Source organism: Poeciliopsis prolifica, unplaced genomic scaffold (genome assembly GCF_027474105.1).
Source record: "Poeciliopsis prolifica strain line A6 unplaced genomic scaffold, Auburn_PproV2 SCAFFOLD105, whole genome shotgun sequence".
NCBI classification, from domain to species: domain Eukaryota; kingdom Metazoa; phylum Chordata; class Actinopteri; order Cyprinodontiformes; family Poeciliidae; genus Poeciliopsis; species Poeciliopsis prolifica.
The window spans coordinates 649,850-659,848 of NW_026562480.1; the positions used below are offsets into that span (position 1 = coordinate 649,850).

At 37.6% G+C, this 9,999-nt stretch overlaps 1 protein-coding gene across 1 annotated transcript; it reads left to right on the forward strand.

The window, feature by feature from the left end:
* The first annotated feature begins 461 nt into the window (after positions 1-461).
* Positions 462-7,578, forward strand: csnk2b (casein kinase 2, beta polypeptide). Its single transcript, XM_055023712.1, has 7 exons — positions 462-573; positions 1,782-1,863; positions 2,766-2,868; positions 3,136-3,251; positions 3,909-3,984; positions 4,942-5,131; positions 5,375-7,578. Exons 2-7 carry the CDS (start codon positions 1,792-1,794, stop codon positions 5,463-5,465), a joined length of 648 nt encoding a protein of 215 aa, XP_054879687.1. The 5' UTR covers positions 462-573; positions 1,782-1,791; the 3' UTR covers positions 5,466-7,578.
* The last annotated feature ends 2,421 nt before the right edge of the window (positions 7,579-9,999 follow it).

Below are 9,999 nucleotides of genomic sequence, written 5' to 3' on the forward strand. Positions count from 1 at the left end.
TGAGTACCCAGTACCTACTTCTATGATGTGCTTTACTGGATAGAAAACACCATAGCAATGCTGCATTGATGCAGTAATTAATGCTAATTGAGCCCCGGACAAGTGAGATTTACTCAATAGTAATATGAGTATTTTCACAGGGATTCCTAGGTCTTTATAAATATGTAAAATATTTTTAGGCTATATAATTTTCAAAAACCTGTAAACATCCGTTGTTTGTCTAACATCCAACTCGTCATACGTTTTCTTCATTCCACAGATTTTTTAAATATAAATTTTAATTTTCCTACATTAGAATCATTTTCCATAAATGTATTATGGTTTATCCTCAATAGTAGACTAAAAATGGACTAAAAATGTTATTTTTAGCCACTTTAAAAAATATGTTGAATCCCCACTAGCGTTGTACTACTGGAAGCTGACGAAAGGCGGCAGCACGGAGCCGTCTGCCGCCACAGGGAGAAGAAGATTCTGCTTAGTGAACCGGGAGGGGGTGTCCATTTTATTTACTCTAGAGAGACGGCTTCATAACTGAAAGTCGGCTCGTCTCTGGCTTTAAAAGTAAAAAAACAGGTACGTATTTATTCTGATCGGACTGGGATATTTAATAAAAAACGGAAATATAAGTTGGTTCGAGCGGAAGTCGGTCTTTAGCTTGAGGCCTGTTTTCTGTCCCTGCGCCATTAGCCGGTTTTAGCCTAGCGAGCTAACATTAGCTTGAGCAACCATAAATGTGATTAAAACACATTTATGATCAGAATAAATCGAAATATGTTGATTTACATATTGCGATATGTTTGCAAAAATGTCGACAAAAGTTTTGGTTTTTGAAAATAAACCTTCACTTCTGACTTAGTTGTTTATCGTTAGCCATTTTAGCTCCTATACAGCCGATATGTTTTGCGTCAAGAGTGCTGTTCTCTATCAAATTCCTCTTTGACAATCATTTTTATGAGCTTGCAAAAGGAAAATATTGCACTACTTCATTATATTTTAACCCAAAAGTAAAATGTAGTTATCCAAGAAATAACTCAATGAAGGGTAAACAAGTATTTTATGAAAATGTCACTCAAGTTCTGAGTAACTGACCATAACTTATTTTATTTTTTTAAATTATGACACAGATTTAACTATAACGTTATGTGGTATTTTGATGAGGTAGGTGCAAAAAACATACATGATTACAAAACAACAAAGTTATTAGAAGAAACGCTTTTCTAAATCAAAATTCTTCAGTATAAATTTATGAAACCAATGATCACAGTATGTAATGTGTACATATTTGTTAGAACAGGGTAAAGTTCTTTCATTGACTGTATCATATTTATGGTATTGGTTTCCAAATGCTCCCAGCAGATAGAAATAACTTTTAAATTACAAACTCGTGTGAAGTAAGACATCTCATTTCAACATAAACTGCATTTTATGTTGCAGTACTTCATCATAATATTACTCAATTTAAAATATAATGTTTGGTGCAGTAAAATTATTCCATAAAGTAATTTTTTTTCCAAAAAGTTACTCAGGTAAATGATTGATTAACCTCGGGTTAATGATGTGTTGCATTCATTCAACAGCGAGGAATGGGAAACATAACGCCCACTTCATTTGACCTAGTAGTATTAGTAGCTGCTTAATCTTAAAAATTGTTACTGTAAGGTTTTTTTGTGGTTTCTAGATTAACACATTATTTAGAAATATTTCCAAACTGTTTACCTGATTTTTGCTTTTGGTTCTGATTAAACCACAGCACTTAATGGTTTGTCCGCTTCCTGGTGTAGACTTTTAGAGATGAGCAGTTCAGAAGAAGTGTCGTGGATTTCCTGGTTCTGTGGACTGAGAGGAAATGAGTTTTTCTGTGAGGTAAGTGACACAACTAATCACTTGTTGACATTAAAAGATAAATTAAAAGACATGTTTGGTTCCAGATTATTTCAATGCTACTGTCATAATTTATTAAAACCATAAAATGCGACTTATTTAGTTTGTCATCTTCTACTTCCGATGTGATTCTGATCCTGATTCGGTTTAGTAAACATTATAGAACCAGAATTACTCTTTGCAGTGTCACCGTTCTCAGCGTCTGGCAACTTTTAGACGAATCTCTTCATCAGGGTTGAGTTAAATTGATGATGAGGTAAAAAAAAAAAAAAATCCATTAGATTCAGTCATATTGAATCAGAGGCTTGTTTAAAATTTGTTGATGCAGTCAGTGTTCATACAAGCTGGTAAAACTAGATTATAAGCATTTATTAAATGTATTGTCCAGATTCGCTTTGTTATGGTAAAAGAAGGAAATGGGAAGCTATTATGTCTGATTTTATTCCAAAGCCTCATCTTTTTGTCAACCAGCCCATCCATCGTTTATCTTTTTATCCCTCCCATCCATCCTTTCCAAGTATTTATCTCTCTATCATCAATCTGTTTATATTCTTATGCATTCATTTGTCTGATTCCTCTGCTCTCTGCAAAGTTTTATGCACATAGGCATAAAAAACAAAACCCTCTTTAAATATGTTCGACCCAGAACTCATGAAGTAGTAAAGTTAATCTGGGAAATAAATCCTTTAGTGGTTAAATTAATAATTTTCACAACATGTGACCTGGTTCATCCGGCTTTATTTCCACAGCCACAAAACTTAGGAACAAACAAAAACTGAAAAAGTTTGAAAGAATCTTTTATAAAATCAAACGGATCTAAATCGATGCTCTCAACCCGACCTGGTGTTTAGGACAAGTTTACGTTTGGTCTTCTGTGTTTCCAGGTGGATGAGGATTACATCCAGGACAAGTTCAACCTGACGGGCCTGAATGAGCAGGTTCCTCACTACCGCCAGGCCCTGGACATGATCCTGGACCTGGAACCGGGTCGGTACCGCTGTCTGTAGTAGCTCTGACTAAGATGTTTGACTTTCATCTGTTTTCGCTCATCGTTGCTTTTCAATGAAGCCTTTAACTTTTATTTTTCCCCAGTTTGCTTCAGTTTTTATCCTTTCCTCCTTCGTCCTCCTGTTAATCCACAATTTTTTAACCAGTAAAGATGATTTAACCAGTAAAGATGTTTTAACCTAGTAAAGATGTTTTAACCTAGTAAAGATGATTTAACCAGTAAGGATGTTTTCTCTTCGCCTTCAGACGAGGAGCTGGAGGATAATCCCAACCAGAGCGACCTGATTGAGCAGGCGGCTGAGATGCTCTACGGCCTCATCCACGCTCGCTACATCCTCACCAACCGAGGCATCGCGCAGATGGTAGGCGCCAAACCGCCGCTTTTATCCACCCGACACTCCGGGGTTGAAGACAAAATCGTAACTTCGTGCTTTGTTTACGTCAGATCTGCTGCAACTGGGAATTAGTAAAGAGACACTATAAAAAGTGAAATAATTGAAGCTTCAGTTGATCTTTATGCTGTCAGAATATCATTTATAAATGAATAAAACAGAAATGCATATAAAATACAATCTGAACCAGGAAAAAATTATGTTCAGTTTGGTTTTAGTGTTATTTTAATTTAAAAGAATGAATAACAGTTTAATCAGCTGTTTCTGAAACTTGTCCTGCAGAGCATAGATGTCAAACTCAAGGTCCATATGTTTCTTCATTTTTATGACTATTTTATGAGCATAAATAAGTTTTTGAAGGTTTGTCTCCGTGGGTAATTTACTGCATTCAGTAAATATTATTTTGCAAATTAAACAAATTGATGGCAAGCCTGACAGATCTTTAGAAATAATCAATTCTCTGCTCACTGAACCTGAATGTACGTTGTTAAATAAAAACTTGTTGTATTTACTCCAGAAAATATGAAAAAATATTCCTGTTTTTACATGAACTAATGTGGTTCATGTCAAAATTAAAAGCTAAATCTTGCCAGTTTGACTCTTTTGTTTTTTTTTTTCTGTCATCAGCTGGAAAAGTACCAGCAGGGAGACTTTGGTTATTGCCCACGAGTTTATTGTGAGAATCAGCCCATGCTTCCCATCGGTGAGTCAAAACGATGCTCTTCAAATGAAGAAGTTATTCATGACGGCCGTTTTTCACTCTTCTGTCATCTGAACGTTTATTTGTTTCATCCTGATTTGCCTCTGGAGTCAGAATAATTTCATGAAATGAAATTGGTGGAATTAAAAGTGTCGCCTTGATTAAGTTAATCTAGGAATAATTTCTCTGGTTTTACTTTTTATAGGTTTGAGTAAAATGAGCATTATTTTAATCTACTGACAACATGTCTCTGAAACACCAAGCAAATATTTAGTATTAGCAGAAAATGAGAAATGGTTAAATAACAAAAAAGACACAGAGTTCAAATAACGCAAAAAAAAAAAAAAAGTTAAAATTCATCAGGAACAACAATATTAACGTTTTGAGTCAGAAATCTATATTTGGTGGAATAACCTGGAGGTTTTTCATTGCAGTTAAAGAATTTCATTGTTTTTGTTTGAAACCATCTGGTTATGTTCTGAATGTTTCATTTTAATATGTTTTTTTTTTATTTTATTTTGGTTTTTCTTATTCATTTTCTCGATCAAAACCTCTTTTTGTTTTTGGTGAATAAAAATAAAAACTTATTTATGCGAAATCCGATATACTAAAACTCAATTGATCGGTAACAGATCCCAGTATTTTTTCCTGCACCTACTTACTGAAACTCTGTGGTTTTCTCTGCTGTGTAATTAAAATACTGCATTAACTTTGTCAGCTTCGCCTGCTGAAAATGGTGCAACACTTTCACTCTGCTTCATGTTCAGTGTCATATTGATGCTCTCTAAGACACTGAGACAGGCGTCATTATCTCTGGTTTCTAATATAAAATAAACACCTTTTCTATCGTTATTCTGACAGCTAATGTCGGCCCATAACATCCTGCATCCCTGTAAGAATAGAAGAAATAAAAATGTTTTCGTGTGGCGAACACCGAGTTGTTCCTCTCTTCCTCTGCAGGCCTGTCGGACATCCCAGGAGAGGCCATGGTGAAGCTCTACTGCCCTAAATGTATGGACGTTTACACACCCAAGTCCTCCAGACACCACCACACAGACGGAGCCTACTTTGGCACCGGCTTCCCCCACATGCTCTTCATGGTTCACCCCGAGTACCGACCCAAAAGGCCCGCCAACCAGTTTGTCCCCCGGTTAGTAACACATACAGTCGGCCTGAACGACTGTTGCAGTACTCAATAAAGAATTAAACACACGGATGGTCTGGCTGAGACTTTAGTCCTCTAAACCTGGAGATGTTCTTCAGGTGATAGAAGGCCGACTTTGTAACCGTCTTTATGTGGCTCTGAAGGTTCAGGTTTGAGTCCATCACTGTCAAAACTCTCAGAAGCTACCGATCTCTGTTTGACGTCTTTCTTGCCGTGTGTTTCCTGCAGTCTGTACGGCTTTAAGATCCACCCCATGGCGTACCAGCTGCAGCTGCAAGCCGCCTCCAGCTTCAAGAGCCCCGTCAAGGCCATCCGCTAGGAGCGCCGACGAAGAGGAGGAGGAGGAGGAAGAGCCAGGAAAGAAGCGCGTGGAGAGGGGTCAGCTGTATTTCCCCCGGTTGCCCCCTCGCCATCATGGAGACTGTATTATTTTTGCTTTAGATTATTAGCCCATATGAGGGAAAAAGGGTAAAGATTTAAGTGTGAAATAGACAGAAGAATAAAACACACACACACACTTACACAGCTATGATAATGAAACACACACACACTTCAGATTCACCGAACTCATCCGTGCCAAAACCAGAAGGTAGGAGGAAGCGGCGGGACGGCGGCGGCTTCGTGGCGCTGCAGTTTGTTTCTTGGTGATCCTCCATCTTTGCTGAGCTTCCTCTCCCGGTCGGATGCTGCTGGGAGGCGGATTCTAGTTTTATTTTCGTTTTCTCTTCATCTCTAGTCGACGCAGGCAAACATGGAGGCGTTTCTGAGGCGGTCTGAGTCAGATTTGATTATTTTGTTTTAATTATTTTAATTGCTGCGTAAGATCCTGCATGTGAAAGCAGCCGCCAGTGAAACCGCAGCTTCTGCTCTGAATGATTTCCTCCCTGCGTAGATTCAGCTTCGCCGCAGAAACAGTTTGACGTCGAGACGTCTGATCCGTTCAGAACCTGAAAACGCTGATAGCCGGTTTGTTGGACTCGCCGTTTGTCGACGCAGCTGGTTTTAGTTTGTTCTTTTGTTTTTGTTTGCTTTCCTCTGACAAGGAAATGTGACCTTTTGACCCTGCCGGCTTGTTTGGTTGTTATTTTTAGCTAAAAAACTTGAAGCTAAACTTTGCTCTGATTTCATCTTAATGTTTCTTTATTGTTAATAGTTTAGATTCATTTAGTCTCATTTTTTAAATATTAAATAATCAAACTTAAAATATGCCTTTTGGTTCGATCAAACATCCGAGTTTAACTTTCTAACTTCGGCACCTAGAAGATAAAAATCTAAAGAGGATTTATTCTCATTTATATTTGGATGATCTCCATCAGTTTCTTTAATTTGCAGCTGAGAGAGAAACCTGCGTCGTTTTGCAGATCGTTTTGTTTGCTTTAGTGTTAAAGTATAATCCTTAATCTGGATTAGACGCTACAGAAACTATTTTTGGGACTTTTTACAAACAAAATCGATCTCAAATTGATTTAAATTACTCATTCATTGTGAGACACTCCAGTCTATATTTGAAACATTTTAGTTTTCTTGTTAAAAGTCGATCGGCCCAAAAAAAACCATGAATGAATCGGGTGATTATGAATCAACGTTTTCATCCCACAAGGTTCATAAAAACTGATGGAAATGTTATGAAATATTTTACGGATGCTGAACTTTGTGGATTCTGAAATGGAAACGTTGGAGAGGTTTTGTTTGGTGCTGGGGTCACGGGGTCACTTCATTTCCCTAAACCGGCTTCAGGGCCTGAGCAGCTTTGTGTGGGTTTCTTCTTTCTGTCTCTATTTATAGCCTTCTATTCATCATTGTGATCAAACATCATGATTAATCCATTTGTATGTCTGCTGAACGGTTTCTGCTGCCCTGTGGTTCTGGTCCACGTTCTGGCCCAGATCAAACCAGAATAATGAAGTGTCGACACGCTGAAGGTTTTGCTAGAAACTCAATGTGGTGCCACTTTAGCCGCCTTAGAGTTTTTTCTTTAAGTTGATTTAAATTTTTTGGTTGCATTCATGGACTGACTTCCTGGTTTCTTCCTTTTTTGCCTCCGTAGTTGCAGTAAATGACTCTTAATTCATAAAATTAATAACAAAAACATAAACATGTCAAACTATTTCTGAGGAGTTCAACAATCTGAATCCATCCGCTCGTTCTTCTGCTGCACCGATCCGACTTCAGCCTCCCCTCCGTTATATTTATGTTGGCTCTCCAGACTTGTTTACGTTTTCTTTTCCCTTTTCCCCCCAGTTCTTGATCGATTCAACAGACCGGCCCCCCGTTCTGTGTGACTGCAACTGAGTTTTCTTTTCAAGACTTCATGGCACAAGAAAAACTGTATTTATGTGTCCAGATTTTAACTCCTGTTTGTGTTGTTGTGTTTGTGCGACTGGAAGGCTGAGCAGGAATCGGAAACTCAATAAACTTCTATTTTCTTTTCATGTCTTTTGTCTTGCCTGTTGAAATTCAGCCTTGGTGCCACCAGGTGGCGCTGTGGAGAAAGGTCAGATTATTTTCTGAGTTCTTGGTCACCATTTTGTATTTTACTGTAGCATAACTTTGACAGTGTAATATCTACTGTGATTCTCAAACTGTATTTCGATGTTATTTCTGCAAACGGTACAGAAATTAATATGCTAAACTCACATTTTTATATTTAGGTCTTTTGTTTCTTCTGAAGGCAGTCAAACTATAAAAATAAAAAGTGCATTTAAATGATTTGATATGTAATATTTCTGTCTTAAAAAGTGTTTTTGTGTGTGTGCATAAGGTACATGTGTAGGGAAAATTATGTACCAGTGAGTATTATTTACAAAAATTAAATATATTTGGTAAATAGACATATATCAGAGTTTTGTCTGATTCACAAGTTCCAATCATGCTTAAGAAAGTATTAATTTGCATAAACATTTTGTACTTTATTGGTAAAAATTTACATTTTAGGGCTTAGAAATAAATACATGTTTATGGGGAGCAATTTATTACCAACATATTTTCCACTAAAGTTGTGATGTTTTTGGACGTGCAGATTCACGTGTGACTCCTCTGTGATTTTCCTGCAGAGGAGAAGAAAGGGCGTTTTCCTGTTTTGGGGTGTGGCAGCAGGGATATTTCACACAACTCTTGACAAACAGCAGCTCAGTGGGTCGATTCCCACAGCATTAACACAAAATCACACGATTGCAGTGCAGTTGTTATGATTATTTTACAACCATAAAGCAGCTTTAACAGAAAATTAAAGCTGCAGGCAGACGGAGCGTATGGAGGCCGAGTCTCTGGGCTGCCTTTGGAAATGACTGGAACGTCTGGGTTTTCCTCATGTGGCTGCTAAGTTTCTGCAGTGGAAGAAGAGGAGGAGTCTTCCTCCTGACTCAGGATAACCTCAAACCACAGCCTGGGACCTTCCCTTCTCCGCCGCCTCCTGGTTTATGAGTTGTCTGAACGCCAGAGGAGTCACAGGCTGACGCGCCGCGCTGAGACGGTTTCTAAATGCAGACAGTGTTTGAGTTTGAATCAGATGCTGCAGTTGGGGAATTTGCCACACCCAGATGCAACTATTTGGTTTTGGACAACTTTTCTGTGGCATAGCAGTGTGAAAAATTAAAAAATGATAATAAAAACAAACATTTGAAGGCTCCATGTTAATTATCGCTCACTAATTTATCAGAAAATTGGATCCACAGAATATAATCTTAATACAGAAATGATTTCCAACATTTCAATATATCAACATATGAGCTTAATAAACGATATATCTAATATCTGCTCAAAAATTATTTACAAAAGACACTTTTGACCTGATGAATGGGCCTCATTGGAAAACAGATTATTAGATATAACTAAGTGATAAAGCGATAAAGTATTAGGGCCACGCTAAGAAAAAAATAAAGTAATCAAACTTCAGCTTTAATAACATGAAGCTACATCATTTTTAAAGTTGAATCAGTGAAAGTTTTGTAACAATTTTTTTGTCAAATGATGATTTCTTGGTGAATGTCATTTTGTCATAACGATTATGTAAAATTATCAAATTTTACATAATTGTGTATTGCTGTATTTAAGACAACAGTCATAAATATTCATGAATACGACAGTCGTATTCACAACCCTTCATTCATGAATACGACAGTCGTATTCACAACCCTTCAAATGAAGCGTTACCCTTTCCAGCAGCCATTGTACGGCGCATACTGCAGTAAAACCAGCTGACCAAACCTGCTCCAGTTCGGCTTTGGTTGCTAAGGAACGGGGAGGGGTTGCTAGGTAACAGCATTGATTTGTGACGTTTTGAAACTGCTCATTTTCCTGACATGAAAAACATCTGAATGATTTGTTTAAGCCATGGGTTTGTTTTCAGAAGCAATGAAAACACAAATGGAAGTATGTAAATATTTGTACTTATTTTTCATTACTTTGTAGAAATCAGTTTACATTTCAGATTTAAGGAGGTTTTTTTTTTTTTTATTATGATTTCTTTTGTCAGAAAAGATAAATTTAGTTGATTTGTGAAAGCAAATAAAGAGGTAAAAACTCCAAGCCGGTGAACTTTTTATTTCGATTGTTCAGATGTTTTGTTTTTTCTTTTGGGTCTCCGGGTGAATAAGGATTGGTCTGTTTGCCACACGCCTTCCTCCCAATTGTCAAAATGTTGAGAAACTCAGAGGATCTGTGGGCAAAACGACAGAGCGGCATTTCCCCGAGCCGACCGCTCCTCCCTCAGCATTTCAGCATCGTGACTCTGCAGAAGTCATTTCATCACTCTCCGCCCTGCAGCAGAAATCCAGATTATCGCAGATTATCACCAAATGACTCTCGTGGAATCAGAGTAACTTCCACGAAAATGCACAGCTCCATGAATCTGT

Excerpts from the sequence above, each read along its gene's own strand:
- csnk2b (XM_055023712.1), top strand. The coding sequence starts at position 1,792 with ATGAGCAGTTCAGAAGAAGTGTCGTGGATTTCCTGGTTCTGTGGACTG. Across the intron at positions 2,869-3,135 it reads GATCCTGGACCTGGAACCGG|ACGAGGAGCTGGAGGATAAT; the intron begins GTCGGTACCGCT and ends CTTCGCCTTCAG. Across the intron at positions 5,132-5,374 it reads GCCAACCAGTTTGTCCCCCG|TCTGTACGGCTTTAAGATCC; the intron begins GTTAGTAACACA and ends TGTTTCCTGCAG.